General features: G+C 33.7%; 1 protein-coding gene across 1 annotated transcript; it reads left to right on the plus strand.

Moving 5' to 3' along the window:
• Positions 1-911: 911 nt before the first annotated feature.
• On the plus strand, positions 912-18,609 carry LOC142354983 (intersectin-2-like; the record flags this gene model as incomplete). Its single annotated transcript, XM_075407302.1, has 5 exons — positions 912-941; positions 2,391-2,463; positions 8,679-8,824; positions 11,745-12,002; positions 17,764-18,609. Coding segments are annotated over 5 exons (647 nt in total), but the record flags the coding sequence as incomplete, so codon positions are not given.
• Between the last annotated feature and the right edge of the window lie 808 nt (positions 18,610-19,417).

A 19,417-nucleotide genomic window follows, 5' to 3' on the forward strand; every position in this document is an offset into this window, starting at 1 on the left:
CTGTTAGTGGCCCGATAGAAGGCTCTAAGATCAAAATTAATTCTTTTCTGAAAGAATTTGCTTCTGAAATATTTGCGAAGCCACAATTAATCACATCAATTGAGTTGAAAAATAAAAAAAAGCAAATGAATGCTGATAAATGTCCTTGAATTGTCATTAAAATTTTCTACTGGAAAAATGGTTATTGTTGTAGAGTAGGTAGAGCAAATAAAAGACTTTTTTTGTGCTCAAAATTTTTCCTACTGTTCAGCGTTACATAGTTCTTAAGGAAATTTGTATGCCTTTGATGGAAAATTTTTGAAAAATATTAAATTTTTTCTAACAAAAAACTGACTCCTTTGACGTCAATACTGTTGATTGAAGAATTTAAAAAAATATGATCATTTTTTCATTTTAGTTTGTTTTAAATACCACGTTGAAAGCTAATTTTCATATCATAAGTAACTTCTTCATGCCAGTTTTTATATTTCCATAGAGTTTGGTTGTTTTTGTCGGAATTGGTTTGTTGGTTTCTTCCGGTAGCATTTCTTCATGGACAAAATTTCAGCAACTGTGTGCAGTAATGAATTATTAGCGCCCTAATTTTCAGCAGATAACTTTAGAAGTTATAGATTAATTTTGTTTGCTTTTGATAAAATGTTCCACAACCTGGTCCGTCATCAAGCTGGTGCATCGGATATATGTCAGGAAATGTCTCCACATGATTTGCACTGTGTTGTTTTCCATGAAACGTTTCATTTTGAGATGTAAAAAAGTGATATCGAGTTGCATGTTCAGGGTTTAATGGAACTGGAGTCATTATGATCGTTTTTTTTTTGCAGCAGGAATTCCATATCATTGATCATAACATTTTTCTTTTCCCCTTAGTTTAAGAAGAGGTTATATAATCATTTCCTGTTTGTTTCTTCAAGCAACTGTGGGGCAAGTTTTAGAGGAACGAGGTAAAAATAATGAAAAGTTATTCTCTTCCTTTTACTGCTTTCTTTTCCTTGTAACTCTAATCATAAACGTCCCTCAATTTTTTTTTCCTTTTGCTTTTGTAGCAAAGATCCACCTTTTAAAAACAACTCCAGAGACAACCATTGTGAATCGATATTTTATTTTTACACATTGACCAAGGAATGATTTCAAAATGAAGGCTCATCAATATGATTATTAAAAATGAATAATGATGGCATATCCTAATGTTAGCAAATAAATGAGCCGTGGATATTTTATTGGTAACGAAATCAAACTAATTTGCGTTTCAAACATTCAGCTGTCGGCAAAAAACTTAAAACAGGAATTTACGTTTATTGATTATTACGGCAACCTAGCTTTGGTTGTCCGCAGAGTCTATTTATATCCAAATTGACCTTTTTAATCAGTAATGAGATTATTGATATAGTTATAACCGCACTGTAATTCTCTCAGACATCCTATAGCGGATGTGAATAATAGATAATTTTTTCAGAATCAGATATAGTTTAATGTTCCTATGGCATTACCTAATTAACACTTATGGATCGCTGGTTTTGTATTAAAGCAAGAACAGTCCTCATATTCCTTCCCCCCCCCCACTCTCCCTTTCTCACTGCTAATCCACGTCTCTCTTTTTTTAGAAAACCCGTAATTCACGCACCTCAAAAACCCGCCACCCGCCTCCACACCAAAGGGTTCCTACAATTCTCCCTTATTTCATCCATCTTTTTCCACCCAATTAGTTGACTGAGAGAGCGAGAGCCGGCTAATTTGCTCCACCCCCAAAAGATTATTAATCTCTAATTTGACACTGAGCCATTTCCCCTCCTCTCTTCTTTCTTTTCTTTCTCCCAAGTTTTTCCCTATCTCCCCCCCCCCCCCCCAACTTCTGCCAACCATTGTTATAGTACCTAATACTGACTCAATTTGCAGCCCACTGGCCATGATAATTATGGCACCATTGTTGTTACCATTACCGCACCCTTTGCGTACTAACTAATCTAAATATACCGTCTGAGTATAAGATACTATTGCATATATCCCTCGCAATAATACTTCCAAGCAGCCAAACCAACATCACCTCATAAATACGGGAATGAAGGATAAATAAAAGCAAAAAATAGGTTCTGATGTGCGTGAACAAATTTCGAAGTAGCGTGAACAGCATTTCTGAAAAACCGGAAATAGTGTCTGAACACGTGAACCCAGATTCTGTTGATCATTTCATTTGGGAGTCAAAAGAGGTTTTCATATTAACAGTTATGCAGTAAGACGAAACGGGGAAGCAAATTTTATTTTTGAAGGGGAGGGATTATGCGGCTTGGCTATGATTTTATATGAGGATCGTCTAATTATATCGGGATCTAATTAAAGAATTGTTAATACTGTTGGTGGAAAAGGTTTTGTTTAATTCAATGCTTTGCTTACAGGTCTGGACAATCACATTTCACTCGAGTACAAACAGAAGAAGTACACTTTGAGAGCAGACGGTGCTGCCGAAAGGTAGGAAGGAAATCTTCATATTTGATTTCCATTAATTTAAGTAACTCAAACTTACAGCCAAAGGTAAACTTTGCATGCAATAGGCTGGCTTGACATAGATCAGAAATAGAGTCGAGTTATTAACATAAACTGGGCTAGGGAGATCAAGCCTTGAGGAACTAAAAAGCGTAGAAAGAGAACGAGTTACATGAGATACCCAAGCTCGGGAGCTTAAGACAAGTTGGTATAAGGGCTAGTACCTCATGCCTGTGATATTACACCGCAAAATGTTCATGAAAACAAGCAAATTTTCCTAATTTTACCTGGGTTTTCATGAGCCATTAAAATTGGAGTTGTACGCGAGCGTGCAAAAGTGAGAGCAATGCGAAAGTAGTTCAGATTTGAGAAATTTTGAAAATATCCGTCTTAATTGTTATTGATTTTTGTTTTAAAGTTATCATGGAAAGTTGTGACAGGTTTTTGTCACTGTTATCCAGATTTTATGTCACAGTATTCCAAAGTTTGAGCGTCACTGGTTTTCAAATTTTTCACACCAACAGTTTCCACAATCAGCAAAACATAATTCCACATTTTCAACGTCACTAGTTTCCACGGCTAACGCGGCCAAAATTCCACAAATTAAGGACGAAAGGAAAATATATGTAATTATTGCAAAAAACGTTAGCCAATTTCTAGATAATCGAATTAAAATCCATACCTATATAGACCAATTTTGTCTTTTCTTTTTAATGAGGCATAATATTGGTTAAGCGTTTGTGCCAGTGAGCATTTCATTAATTTTAACATAATTTCTTCATTTTCTGTTAATTTCACAAATTTCACTGCAGTTTCGTTTAACATCAGGAACAAAGTAATTATTGATTGCACAAATTTTCCAATTTAAATTAGCTACACAACATTCCCTCCATTTCCTGCTATTTTCACCAATTCCTTCAGAGTTTTTAAACGTAACAAAAATTTCCGTTTACTTTCCAATAATAGCGCAATTTGCCTTCCAGATTCTTTTATTGCACAAACTACCCTGCAATTTCTTTTAGTTTTTAAATTTTTCCTTCAATTTCTATTGTTTTCACAGATTTCCTATCCAAAAGCTGTTATTTAAACAAACTTCCACTCCATTTTCTGTTATTGCAAATAATGTTATGTAGTGAGCCTTATTTACCCTATTATGAAAGAAAGTTACGAAAGTTATCAATAATGAAAACATCATAGTTTGGTTTTTTTTCACAAAAACGAAGAGATAAGACAAAACCAAAAAAACTTTAATTGAACCATTCAAATTGACAGTTATGGACATATCTTTTTCAAATCAAAATACGTACTGTCACCCACAGGCGTCAACTCGAACCAATAAATTACCAAAATATGTGTTTAAATAAGAAAGTTACGAAAGTTATCAATAATGAAAACATCATAGTTTGGTTTTTTCACAAAAACGAAGAGATAAGACAAAACCAAAAAAACTTTAATTGAACCATTCAAATTGACAGTTATGGACATATCTTTTTCAAATCAAAATACGTACTGTCACCCACAGGCGTCAACTCGAACCAATAAATTACCAAAATATGTGTTTAAATAAAGATGAAAATCGAGGTGATTAAATTCTGTTTTTCGCGGGAACATTGTGTAATCATTCTTTATCGATAAAAATGTTTGAATGATCAAACACAAAAGCCTGTTGTGAGTATGAACTTGCTTGCGTGCTACATATTGCGTAAACTAGGGCCATGAATAGTTTCCGTCATCAGCAAAACATAACTCCACAATTTGAACGTCACTAGTTTCCAAGGTTAACGTAACCAAATTCCTCAAATAAGGGACGGAAGACGATTATAAAAAATTATTGCGAAACTTTAACCAAAATTCTAGATTAGTGGATTAAAATTCATACTTATATAGACTAATTTTGTCTTTCTTTTTAATGAGGCATAACATTGGTGGGCGTTGATGCCACTGAGCATTTCTTTAATTTCAACATATTTTCTCCATTTCTGTTAATTTCACAAATTTCTCTGCAATTTTGTTTAACATCAGGAACATCCTTCAAAGCAATTTTTGATTGCACACATTTTCCTCCAGTTTAAATTAGCTACACAACATTCCCTCCATTTGCTGGTTTTTTTTCACCAATTCTTTCAGAGTTTTTGAGCTTTTCACAAATTTTCGTCTCTTTTTTAATAATGGCACAGTTTGCCTTCCAATTTCTTTATTGCAAAAATTACCTCCCAATTTCTTTTATTTTTTAAATTTCTACTTCAATTTCAATTATTTTCGCAATTTTTTTCCAGCAGCTGTTATTTAAACAAATTTCAACTCCATTTCTGATATTGTGAATATTGTACTTTAAAGAGCTTTGTTTACACTATTATGAGAGAAAGTTTTGCAAGTTACTAATAATACAAACATTTGCCATATTATGTGTTTAATTATGAATGAAGGCTCAAAGAGAAGAAGTTCTATTTTTCGCGGGAAGATTGTGTAATCATTATTTAATGATAAACACGTTCGTATGGTCAAACACAATAGCCTGTTGGGAATTGTATCTTGTATGCTCATTGTCGTGGAAGCTAGCTTAATTCCACCACTTTAAAGTCACTAGTTTTTACGGTTACCATAACCAATTTCCGTAAACTAAGGACCAAAAAATTTTATATGAAATTAGTGCAAAATTTTAACCCATGTTCTAGATCATCAGATTAAAATCTTTATTTATATAGAATAAATTTGTCGTTTACTTCAAGTGAAGCATAATATTGCTTAAGCGTCGGTACCACTGAGCATTCCATTAATTTCACAGAATTTCTCCATTTTGGGCTGTTTTCACAACTTTCACTGCAATTTCGTTTAACATCCGGAGCATCCTTCAGAATAACTTTTGATTGGACAAATTCTCCTTCAATTCAAATTAGCTACTCAACATTCCTTTCATGTTCTGCTGTTTTACCAATTTCTTCAGAGTTTATACGTTGCTCAAAATTCAGTCCGTTTTCTAACAACTGCACAATTTGCCGTCCAATTTCTTTTATCGCACCCTCTAATTTTTGTTAGTTTTTAAATTTGTCAATCAATTTTTATTTATTAATTTTAAAAATTTATTTTTCAGCAGTTATTATTTGAAAATTTTCCCTCCTTTTTCTCTGATTGCAAAAAATGTACTGTAGTGAGCTTTATTTACACTATTATGAGAGAAAGATAATAAAACAAACATCAAAATCTGGTTTATTCCGAAAAACGAGTAAAAATAATCCCTTTAGAAACGTAGAACGAACGATCGATTACATGTTTGAGATAGAATTGGCTTCGCCTTCACGTACAAGATACACTGCGAGAAATGACGCGAGAAACCTGCGAAATTTTTTTTGTTTCAGCAGATGAAAACATTGATTACGCAATCAATGTCAACAAAACGAGTGCAATTTATGACGAATCGTTGATTAGAGTTATAAACGTGTGTGACACCGAGTTATACTATGCTATATTAGATGAAATTGGCTTCAAAACTAGATATATTTACACTCAATTTTTACAAAGCTTCAGTTTGGGCTATCGTGAAAATTTGAGACAATCTTTTGTCGCTAATTTGCACGCCGTAAATCATTAATTTTTACACCATGTGTGTCTCTCTTCAAATAACTAAGATAGTGTAAATAAGAGCGACTGATTGAATTCAGATTTTTCCTTCTCAAGACTTATTACGGATTAAGAGTCCATTTAGCTTTTTTTCGATTTCACATATCATTGCTCACGAGAACAATTAGGTATTTGAATTGGGTCTCAAGTTATTACAAACAAAATGTGGCCAATAAGATTTTAGGTTAATTACATGTTCAATGTTGTGGAAATGGGTTATGTTATCTGTGGATACTCGTGACAAAATGTAAGCCTTTTCCACAATTTAGGTAACCCTTTTTCACGTTCTGCTTAACTAAATTCGATCATTAAAAATGGCATGAGAATTGTGAAAATTGAAGACAGATTTTGTCACTTGATTCCACAAAACGCATGATTCATTCAAACTTGCCTTTTCGGACATTGCCCAAGGAATGATTTGGTTAAAAAGAAGGAGGCCAGTTTTCAATTAGTGTTGCGATTTGTATTTTTTGCTTTCATGGAGGGATGTTCACTTTTTCCATCATTTTCTCAAACAAGCATTTTAGTCAAATCACAGCCTACTAATTAGCAAACAGTAAAATTTTCTTAAAATTTTGTTTTTTTTTACAAAATTTTAACAAAAATAGTAAATTTTACTATGCGGCAGGAATTGAAGATTTCTTGTAAGCTCTTGAAGCGTTTCTTACAAATGTGTACGGCTAATAAGAACTGCAGATTTAAGTGCTGTTTATCACCAAGATTGAAAACTAAAAATCCATCAATCAGAAATGTAATTGTTTATAACAATAATAGTTCAACTCTGAAACAAGATAATTTTTGGTTATGAACTTGTTCGAGTCGCTTGAATAGACTAAAGAAAGTTTGACCATCTAACGAAATGTAATATTAGTACTCCTTATTAAAGCCTTTTTCAAGTTAACCTTAAACTTTAGATCAACATATAATTTTAAAAAATAATAAATGTCGTCCATAGGGCCAAAATAACGCAAACTTGATAGAAATCTATTTTCAAATTAGCATACTTTAGAGTCCTAATAAGAACTGTTTTAGACGCAAAAAGGTTGCTTATTAGTTGGAAACAAGTGGGTGACAGAAACGAAAATGCAGGTTGATTATTTTTTTTTATAAATTTTGATTTTTGTTCAATCAAGATTTTACATTTCCGATATATTGTCCATTAGTTTCTGTAGCTTTACCCAATTTCAATCATTTTGATTCAATTGTGCTAAGTACTCTATTCTCCATATATGAAAATCATTTATGAAACATCCCATAAATTTTTTCACAGTTTCAATATTTAAAATTTCTGGCTATTTATGAAAAATAACCTTTTCCAGTTTTCTCATTTTATAAAATTGCCGATGTTCTGCTCAAGATCAATTAACTTTATAATTAATATGAGGATTATTTTAGAAAAAAAGTTCAAAAATTTTAATTCGAATTACCTTTGCGCAGAGTCAAATTATATAGAAAAAAACGAAGATAAACAAGTTGTAAATGTTCAAAAAACAATCGGAAACATTGGGGACGGAAGTGCCGATACTATTGAAAGTTGTTTGAAACTCGAGGAAAAACAACTGTCATCTTGAAAAATACCGTTAAAAATGCAAGGATACAAAAGCTCAAATGTCTTAGTTGTCTTGTTTATCTGACAGTGTTTAAAGATAATCATGGACCAGTATTGGGCATCATTTTGCATAGTTTACTCCCTTATACTTCTTAAAGCCTTGACTACTAAACAAACCAGTTCCAAACCAAATCAAGCAGGGAAGTTAGAAAAGCATGCCAAGCAAAATTTACTGCTAAATTCTATCGAAGCGAAAATGTTTTCTTCATTTTTTTCAACATTTATATTTAGTAACTGCTATTAGTAGGTGATTATCATACATGAAGTGAAACTCAAACTCGAACTACCCCAATATCATCAGATCATCAATGCCACGTATTCTTGAATTACGAAACCGAATGTATTATTATAAAAAACATGGAGTACGAGATACTGAATTTGGCCTGCCAATTTCATTGAATTTGGTGATTGCCCAATCGGGCAAAACTTGGGGGGGGGGGGGGGGGGGGGTCGGATAAAAAGGTTAAGTTGGGCTGACTACTGTTCGTTTAAATGCAAAAACTTGAAGTTCAACATTCAAAAAACAACTTCGAATAGCGATGCCTTTGATTCATTCGGAAGATTAAAATTTAATTAACATAAAATACCAATTTATACATTATACATTTATACATCTAATCTAGCTCTTGTAGGTAGAATTTAGCTGTTCACTTGGATAATAGTTAATTAGTTATTCTGAGTCACAAAGTTTTTTTCATTGATAGAAAGCTCGCGTGCGGCTACCTCAGATGTTACTCAGAACTTCAAAGTGACTTCCGAAGGGTGACCTAACCTTGCTTAAAATGCGAACTCTGCAAGTTTTGAAATTATGGCTTTTCAACTTCTGGCTATTTATATAGAATATTGTGACACGGTACTTGAGGCACTGCAGACCTTGGTCATTTTAACACTTGCATCTGCGTGTTCTAATTAACAGTACGGTGGTTATTCATTTAGACGGGGGTGTATATGTATGGGTAAGGTATATGTATAGGAAGAGCTGGGTGAGTGGTCTGAAGCATGCAATCAGTGACTACCAGGAAATGGTGGGGAAGAGGGAGAGGATAGTGGGATGTCCGGATGGAAAGGGACTCATCAAGATAGAAGTTCTCTCTGCACAACACATTGCCATCCTATCCGGTACTCACACTATAACACACATTAATACACAATACCATCAAGAATTCCCTTAGAGACAAAAAAAGATAACGACTATTTCTATTGTATCCCTTAAGGAAAAATCTCGAGGTCGGTTTTTAACTAGCCTTGAGACAATTTTCCGACACAGTATCAGCTACTTAATCTTCCTATTTTAGCTGGACAGGTGGCCCCCCTGCAGCATTGTATTAAAAAAAATCCGCTCACTCCGACCATTCTGCTCATTTCTTGCATTTTTTATTCCGCTCAAATTCCGCTCGTTTCTTGCATTTTTTATTCCGCTTATTTCTTGCATTTGTTCGCTCAATTTCCGCAAATTTCTTGCAATTTTTATTCCGCTCAAAATCCGCTCATTTCTTGCATTTTTATTCCGCTCAAATTCCGCTCATTCCGGTCAAAAAATGTAAGGGCTTTGAGCGGATTTTGCTAAACTGTCCGCTCAAATTTCGCTCATTGTTTGCATTTTTTCCCGCTCATTCCTCGGCCCGGGTGTTCCGTTTCAATCTAACAGGACTTTTCATGAGCCATCTAAGCAAAGGAACTGTTGCCTGCTGTCTTTATATCAGTAATTTAAATTACTGATATAAAGATAGCAGGCCACAAATTGTCAAAATTAGCGAAAACGACCAGAGAAGACCAAGTAACAAGTAGATAGAAAAGGACCAAAAGAGCAAAGTTTGAAAGTAAGTTCATATTTTTGAAGACAAAATAAAAAAAAACAGCTCACAGCTGAAAATAAAGGATAGGCTTTTTTATACGTCCATACAGTGAACCTTCGAAACATTTTTTTAATCCCGAGCCGTCATAACCATGAGCCATTATATAAAGCCATTATATATGAAAACAGTTCTCATCATCAAAGCTATAAGAAACCGTCATTTGTGTTGTAGCATTACACGAAATCAAAAAATAAGGAAAACAATAATGATCAAATATTTAAAAAAGCAAAACTATTTATTCAAATCTCAAAAGGTTTATGAAAACTCAAATTAACAAATCCACCAACAAACAAATTTTAATAACAAGATAAAGTTTCCTCTCTAGAAAAGAGATGTGAGCTGTTCTCATATTAAATACTTTGTAGCAAATTGTCAGAAATGAAATAAAAAAGTCAAAAACTTTCATTTTTAAAACAAATAATTTGACAAAATTTATTATATCTATGTTTTCAACTATAGTAAAATCCAAAATTCGTTCAGCGTCTTTTTAGGCAATTCATCGCCAAAATAGTGGAGAGTAAGTCTTAAGACAAAAATATAAAAACGAATACAGACAGAACTCAAAATTCCAGAAACTTTGTTACAAGATCACATTGTTGACGCCATTAAAACCATATCTTATTATTTGAAAGGTTAATTACTGTGTCATTCAGGGAATTGTTTAATATTAATGATCCCTGGTTTCAAAGGCACTAAGCAATAAAGATAACAAAAAATGACCAAAAGCAATGACCAGTATCAAAAATGCTATAGACATAAAACCATCAGCTGTAACATAAAAGCAATGAAAGAATTATTGTTTGTTCCGCTAAAACTGGTTAGGAGATGTCATCAATAAATCTAAAATAGAAGTTCTCAATAAGAAAAAACAGAAAAGTGTTCAAAATTTTGATCAAATTTTTCAAAAGAAAAATTTCAAAGTCCTTAATTCTTTTAGTTATTAACTTCAATAGTTAAAAATGATTGATTACTTCCCCATAAGAAGCCTCTCAGACCTTCCATTATCCAGATTGTGTGATAGCACTGTAAAAAAGAAAAACAAAGACGATCCAAAAATTCAACTATAGTTTGCAAGAAAACGGTTTGAAGGCGTAAAAATCAAACGCTAATCACTAAACGCATTCTATATGTACACATGCGTTTTCTGTCATCCATTATGTGGCCTGCTATTAAAGTCGTTGTTGTACATGGCAAGAAAGACGCCTTCCAAGATGGGCAAACGTGCAAAAGTAAGAAAAAAATTTTTTGAACTCTTGGTATCGATGCAATGAAGCAAATAATTAGAATATAACCTCTAGAAATTTAATTTTACCTCACTAAAATGGAAATGCGATTTGTGTTTGCTCAGACTAAGCAACAGTTTGGCAGAAGTTTGATAAAACTGAAAAAAAATTCAAAAATATTCTGAGATTTTCTTATAATTAAATATATTCAATTACATTTGAGCCATTAGATGTCAAATGATAGCATCATATAAATTCATTAATACCATTAAGGGAAGACAACAAAATCTATATTTGTTGAACTTTGGTCATGAGACTGCAAAATGGACAATTTATTCGCGGAAAACTCAAGAAATCAATTCTATTTTAAGAAAAAGCTTTGTTGAAGTCAAAGAAACCATAAAGTTTTCTCTGAAAAAATAATATATGCTGAAGAGGCATCCTTTTGACAAAAGACTACAGAGAGTAGCAGTTTAGTTTTGATTGGAACTTTTTTTGGTTTTAAATAGACATAGAAAAAATGCAAAAAAATTGATAATTTGTTTTTAAAAAAGACATTCAACAGGTTTAAAGACATGGTTTCAGGTTTAAAACAGCCTGACAACCCTTGGATGCAATGATGGTACCACGAGAACTTTTGGGAGTCAAAAAAGTGGCCATAGTAACCAAAACAGGGCATTTATGTTCACATAGTGAGCAGTCTGAAATGCTGGCAATAATCGAAAAGGACAGCTGAGACCACAATACCGTTAATTCAGTGCAGACTAAAAGCCTAATGCTTCTCAAACCCTAATTACGCAGAAACATAAATATTATTAATATATCATCAGCTGCAACACAAATAGTCTCTCTCTCTCTCTGCATCTCAACCAATTATTAGTGGTTTAAGAAATCTTTATTCAGTAGAAACGAGTTTTTCTTGGTTCTGAGGGTCAGATCACTAATAAGCTGTGTATTTAGATAACAAAGATGCCAGCAAGCTGACTCCATATATCAAAATAACCCTTGGCGATCAGACCCTCAAGACGCCAGGTGCCAAATTGGTCGGTGCTGCGGGAGTTGGTTCGAGCCCCACATCGGGCGCAATGAATGGCGGGGGAGTTAACAGTAATGTGAACAGCCCAGTGTGGAACTACCCTGGACAGTTGGTGTTTTGTGACCTGGAAAAAGAGAGCATGTGGATCTCACTTTATATCAAAAAGAGATTTGCACCAGATGGTTAGCCAATAGCTTATTCTGATTAAAAAATTACATTCGTTGTTTTTCTTTCTTGCCTTAATTATCTTAAAAAACTACTCAATACATTTGCGCCAATCGGATAACACAAAAAAGGCACAAACATTGGGGGTCTACCCAAGGGATTAAAGAATTCAAAATATTGCACAATTCTTGCAAGCAATCTTGCAGGGGAAAGCATACACAACCAGGATAGATGTTATGCACAGTTCTCCTCAAAAGTAGCACTCCAAGTAATAAAAATTTCAATCACTGACCACTTTACTGTTCAAATCGATATATTTCTTAAACATCAGAGAACTCATTATATAAGTTGGTCAGCACTTGAAAGCAAATTTCATTGGTGGCAAAATTAATTTTCAAATTGCAACAAGGCCCGGTAATGTGCGTTTGCACAAAATGATCCGAACCAGTTCATCCACATTTCGGGTTAAATTGTCTACCAAATCAGGAAGAGAGAGAACAATTTCAAAAATACAAATTTTGTTCAAAAATAAATGGTGTATGAATAAAAAATTGCTTCCAAATCAAATCACCTTGTAAAGTAAAAAATCCCACATTAGAGGGCATATAAGACCTGCCATTTTTAAGACTATCAGACAAGACAGACAACAAAACCCTATAACAACAAGAAACATTATTTAAATCCAAAACTTAATTTCTTTTTATGATTAATAATAAAGATAAAAAACGTCAAATAAAACCTAAAAAAAAACAAGTCTGTTACTATAAAAACAAGATTCAATAGAAAAAATACTTTATGACACTCGGCATCAAGTAGACAAAAAAAGAACAAAAATACCAAAATTTAAAAATACGTTTATATTCTTTGAAAACAAATAATTTCGAATAATGAAAACCACTAGATATCAACTGAAATGTATAAATAGGTTTATGTTCAATCATGCCTCCATGTGAATTCATTCAGACCTGTCACTATCCAAAAATTGAATTACGTCTACAAAACGAAAAATCCAGACGAATAACAGAAAAATTCAGTTAAACTTTGCGACAAAACGGAGCCGAACTCGTTGAAACAATAACTTATTCCGTAAAAAATCAAATGTAATAAATTACGCATATTTGGATGACCAATAATGTGATACCTAACCACTTAATAATGAAACCAGCTAGCAACTAGAGAGAAGAACAAACGTGCGAAGAATAATTTTTTTTCGAAATCAATAAATTTTCATGTCATAAAAATTAGCTGTCGGCCGAAATCTATAAATACAATCAATTGTTGCATAACGAAAGCCATTGAGATCTTCTATTAACCAGAAAATGTTACAGGTCTACAAACAATCACTGAAAAAGGCAAAGCACAGTTTACACGAAAAAAGGTATCAGGGTTGGATAGACAGCAAAATTAAATAGTTAGCATTAAAAACGAGCTCTTGTATCAAAACTACAAAAAACACAAATTATCCCAAAAAAGCGAAAAGGCTGGATAAACAGAAAAATGTATTACCTAGCATTAAAAGAACGGTTGTATCAAAACTACAGCACAAATTGAAGAACAAAGAACATTGAACAAATTCAGGAAATTATTACAAAAAAGATAATAACCAAAAAGAAAAAGCCAGAAACAAGTAAAAAAAACTTTAATATCCGTAAAATTTTGAAAAGGTGAAAATGAAAATGAAAGTGAAAATGATTTAATCTTTTACTGTTTCTTTTTCAATTTACTGTTTCTTTTTCATGAAACAGTAAATTTTAATAGATTTTTTCTTACGATTTGGAAAATTCTAGCTGACATACTAAAAAATTCAGGTAAAAGTGATTGTTTGAATCGAAATTTGAATAGCATGTTTTTAACTGCAACAAAAGAAAGAGAAATTTCACTAACAATTGACTCTTTGAGAAACAACTACAGCACTGACTATGGAGTAATTTTCATTTTTGTGCTCAAGAACATGAAGTAAACCATAGTTCTGAAAAATACAATTCTAGTTAACGGTTGCTCTGATTAGCAGAATGCATAAAGAGGGCTATTGTTCATAGAGCCCGAAATTTCGGTTAAGTGGAAAATTAGATCCCTGTTAATCTATTACCAGCACTGGTTAAAGTTTGAAAAAATTTGATCTGCAATTATATGACGTAATTTTTGAAAAAATCTACATACGCAATGAAACTCAATTGAGTTTTTGGAAAAAAAATGGTCCTTTTTTAACACTCTAAACTTTTATGGAAATTATCAGAGAAGATTGGGAGAGCAATATTAGAGAGACGGTAGTGAATTAAAAAAACGGCAGTGTTCATAGACCTAAATTGCTTTTGACACTGTCAAAACAACATATTGCTGGCGTAACTGGAACTTTTCGGAATTAGAAATCACATATTCAATACTTTCAAATTTTATTTGAATGTTAAGCAGCAATGCGTAAAATCTTTTCATCTACCCTCCAGTTCCTTAAAAGTATAATACGGTGCGCCACAAGGGTCAAGGCTGGACTCACTTATTTTTCTGCTATTTATAAGCGACACTACTAATTTCTGCAATCACACCACCCCGACTGTGTACGCCAATGACGCTGTTCTCAAACAGCAAGCAGGTTGAAACATCGACGACGTGAGGAGATTGCATAACTCAATCGGAAACTACTTTTTTGAGTATAGACACTCAACTAAGACAAAACACTTTTCTTACCGAACCTGAAGACTAGTAGAGAAGTTTAAGCGTATTTTATCAATTAACGGCAACAACAAATTTCAGTGGGAAAATGTAAATTATCTTGATGCTCAAACAGATTGGAAACTGAATTTTAATAATTATGCAAAAATTCTATTCGAAAAATTGTCAAAGTTTTCCTATCATGTCATTTTTCAGCTACTCACAAAACGAATTGAAACACTAAGAAAAAAATTTGAAACAGTTTTGCGATGACCCTTTAACGGAAAAACCAAACGAGACTATCCATACAAAAAGAAAAACATCGTGCGAAAAAAAGAAAAAAAACTTAGGCAAAGCAAAATAGATGCTTTTTAGAATGAAGATAGATAGCTGTTTGGTCAAAAATGATGATAGCTCAACCAGCCTGATTTTTCCTTCTTTTTCTCACGCTTTAGTTATCCCATAAACCTTTGTGCTGCTACTTGGAATCATTCGACTCAGGACCTTTAATGACCTAGCAAGTGGGTTGTGTTTTTGCTGTAGATTTGTTAACTACATTATTGTTCATTACCTGCCTGAAAAATTATTATTATTTTTATTTCTACTTCCATTCTGTTAGTAACATTCTTGCGAGTTTTGAATAATCATACAGGAATCTTGCAAGATTTTGAAAACAATTTGCTTGAATTTGGCAAGTTTAAAATCCATCTTGCAGTTTTGTTCAAGACTTTGGATTGTTCAGATTCTTTTTCTGGTTATCAAGCTGCATTGGGTGTTAGAAGAAGTAAAAATGTTAGCCGAACGTCGGAAAATCTATCGAAATCAAGATAAAAATTGACGTTTGTGACATTTTCCAGTATAATTTTTGTGCTTCTCCCATTAAGACTGACAGTGGTGGAGTTACTGAAAGAACTATAGGAATACTGATTTAGTACGGTATAAAAGGTATGCAAACATTTATAAAGAAGAGACAAATTTCAATATATCCTTTTTCCTCTTTGTCGGCTTTCCAAATAGTGCAAGTTTTTTGCCTGATTCCTGTATAGTTTTAAGTCTATATGAGCTGGGCTCTCAGTGTTTAAACGCTTCACAAAAGACTTTTAAAAGTTAAAAACATGTATTTTCAATTATAATCAAAACTAATCTTTTGGAAGATTCTTTCAAAATATGAATGCGCTGATAACTGGGGTTGTACCAGGAGAGGCACGTGCTAAAAAACTGTAACTTTGAAAATCAAGTCATAAATGTTGATTATATAGATGTAATTCAATGGTTAGGAAATGGATGACTTTTTCACGGTAGCAAAAGAAGATTTGTGAAGCAAATCTCAAGAAAGTTATAACTGTTGAAAAGGAACAACAGTGGGCAAAGGGTAGCCCAGGCATATCGTGCCAAATTAACTATAACTCAAGGGTCTTTTTTGAAACACCACCAACACTGGCGTCAGTGAAGCAAGCTGATTAGTTTGCTTCTCTGACGTCCGGCCGCAGCACCACCAACACTACACATTCAAAATTAACTGAAGGCGGAACGCCGCACAGTTTTTTCTGGTGAAACACCACCAACACTGGCGTCAGTGAAGCAAGCTGATTAGTTTGCTTCTCTGACGTCCGGCCGCAGCACCACCAACACTACACATTCAAAATTAACTGAAGGCGGAACACCGCACAGGGGTAAATTGGTGCTCGCGAATTAATTATAGTAGGTTTTGATATAATAGATTCAGAATCAAAAAGTTGTTTTAAAGTGGTGTTTTAACGAAATTTAACAGAGAACGATTTGAAAAACGCTTTGACGTCCCGAGATTGCTCCTAGAGTTTGTTAATTTATTGAAGATTTTTTCAAGAAATCACTTGGCTAAATTTTCATTCCTCTAGAAGAATTGGTTATTTGATTCTAGAAAACGAATTCTTGCTTTCGATAGCCACAATTTTTCTGCCAGTGTTGAAAGGCAAACAATGTCAAATAAACAGTGGGGAAATCTAATCAGCTCAACAGTGGGTTGGTTAGTTAATGCAGCTGTTTTAACTGCATTGGAGTTAGTTTAAAGCAATGCCACATAATTGTTATCCCACTTGACAGCTATTGGACACCTTGACTTTGCCTCCACAATTTGATAGAGTCTGGATGGCTTTCACAACTGTGTGGCTCACTGCTGAATGATTATTTTATTACCAAACAGAAGCGCTTTGAAGCCATGAAGCGAACATGGCATACCCTGTTCAATCCTATCGGGTAAAACATGTGAACTGTAAAAACAAATAACTACAAAAACGAAAGGAGCATCAGAGCAAGAAGGAAACCCCATTCAGTTGAAAATGAAGACAGCAAGAAAAAAAGAAGTTCGATGTGGTTAAATTTGCTAGTGAATTGTGATGCTGAGTCTTAACTTTTGAACAATTTTTACCATACCAGACTGATTTCTTATTAAAGATGCTCATTTGACAGGATTCTTTCAAATCCCGGGTCGAGGTTTTTGGGTAAATTTTCGTAAGAAATGCGGTGAATGCGGTGAATTTTCGTAAGAAATGCGGTGATTGCGGTGAATGCGGTGAAAAAAAATAATTCACCGCTTTTCACCGCATTTCTTACGAAAATTCACCACCAAATTCACCGCATTTCTTACAAAAATTCACCGCATAGACTATTATGGCAAATTAATGTAAGAAATGCGGTGAATGTGGTGAATGCGGTGAGAAAAAAAAATTCACCACATTTCACCGCATTTCTTACAAAAATTCACCGCATTTGCTTTCCAACGTTTACTCAATGTGATTTAAATTCACGAGAAATGCCAAGGTAGTAAGTGACAGTTGGGGCAGTGGAGTAAGCAGCTGAAGGAATGCAGGAGGCCAGAGGATCGAACCCGTATGGGGACGATTCTTTTTTGTAAGAATACTGAGAACGCGGTGAAAAAAAATAATTCACCGCGATTCACCGCAAAAAGATGTAAGAAATACGCGGTGAAAATTATTTTTTTTCACCGCATTTCACCGCATTTCTTACGAAAATTCACCACCAAACCTCGACCCGGGATGTTTTAAGATTAAGTTCAGCCTGCAAAGTTTTGCAAGATTTTAAAAATAAAGGTTTAAACCCTTGTTCGCGACCTGGGTGATTGTGTTTCAGAGTACGTGTGTGCGAAAGAGTACCCACTCACGTGTCTACCGAGTGATACCAAACTGTCCAAAGAGATGACATTTGACCTCGGAAATAACCAAGGCTCCATCAAGCTCAAAGTCATCGTCAACAAATTCCACTCCTCATAACAGTCGAATCCAATGAATACGCGACAAAAAACAGACATCCGCCGAAAATAAATACCATAAATGTTGCTGTATTTGGAAAATATCTTGCTCAATGTCAGTTAACGTTTGTGAATATACCCTATTGATATCGTCTTCGTTAAAATATTCGTAGAGATCCACCCGCATTTTTTTTCAAAATCTTAGATCGATATCCTCGTTCTTATTCTTGACATCCTCTTATTTTGGTTGGTTTACTTGTTCAGATTTGTTTCCCGTAGGAGGTGACAAAGAAGTTTTTATCTTGTTAGACCTGGACAATTGTCTTTCAAAGTCTTATGAGTTCAATCCAAGTCAAGCAACGCAGTGTCCTGATAAGTTCATAGTAGATGACTGTCTCAAACAGTTGGCTACACTCAAGCGACCCAAATCAGTTGATCTTTGGGATCATTTAAAATAATTTTTTGGCAGGTCAAAGACCACGTGCAACCACTTCACGCCATCAATATTTTAAATACTTGTGGTAATAAACTCGGGAAGTTTTAACAAATTTAGTGCAGTTCCGGGAGCTCTTTATATGCATAATTTGTCTGTTATAATTCATGGCTTTGCAAATATTTCCTGAAAATGTAGTTTAAAAATTAGTGCTGTACATTTGTTGGCCGCCTTTGTAATTTATCCTTAATGTGTTAAAATTTTAATTGAAATGCGCAACATGTGTTTTTTAATATTTAAACAATTGCTATATTGACCGCGAATAGACAGATTTTAAGACACTGTTTCTATCGTAGAAGCTCATTTGAACCCTATACACCCGTTTTTTTGTTTCCTGTATTAACGATCTTCCTGCAGTCTTCGTTTTAATGAGTGTTTTCTTTATGCCGATTGCACAAAATTTGGTCAGCCTTTATTCATACGCCAAAATAAGCCGGCCAAAAAATGCGCGGAAGGACTGTTTTTTTCTAATAAATAACCACAGATGTCGAAATGTGTTTCACTCGATTTATATGCATTGATATGTTGTTAAGGGTGACAACTTAAGAATGATTTTTGGCACGTCACTTATTATTAAGATGAGGATGAGTTTCTTAAAAAAACAAGAGTAAAAATCCAAAACAGGCTATGTATGTTTGAGTATCTAATATATACATACACACACACACACACACATATATATATATATATATATATATATATATATATATATATATATATCCCTTATTCTTGACAACTCTTTTTTTGGTTTAACCTTTTAGATTTGTTTCCCGTACGAGGTGACAAAGCAGTTTTATCATGATAGACCTCACCAATTGCCTTTCAAAGTCTTATGCGTCCCACCCATAATAAGCAAGGCATTGTCCTTATAAGTGCATAGTAGGTAACTGACTCAAACAGTTGATTGAACTCAAGCGACACAAAGTTGTTAATCTTTGGGATCATTTAAAACGATATTTCTGTAGGTCTAAGACCACGTGCAACAACTTCACGCCATTAATATTTTAAATATTCGTTGTAATAAATTCAAGTTTTAACAAATT

This window comes from Convolutriloba macropyga, unplaced genomic scaffold (genome assembly GCF_964194025.1).
Source record: "Convolutriloba macropyga unplaced genomic scaffold, txConMacr16.3 SCAFFOLD_3159, whole genome shotgun sequence".
Taxonomy (NCBI): Eukaryota; Metazoa; Xenacoelomorpha; order Acoela; family Convolutidae; genus Convolutriloba; species Convolutriloba macropyga.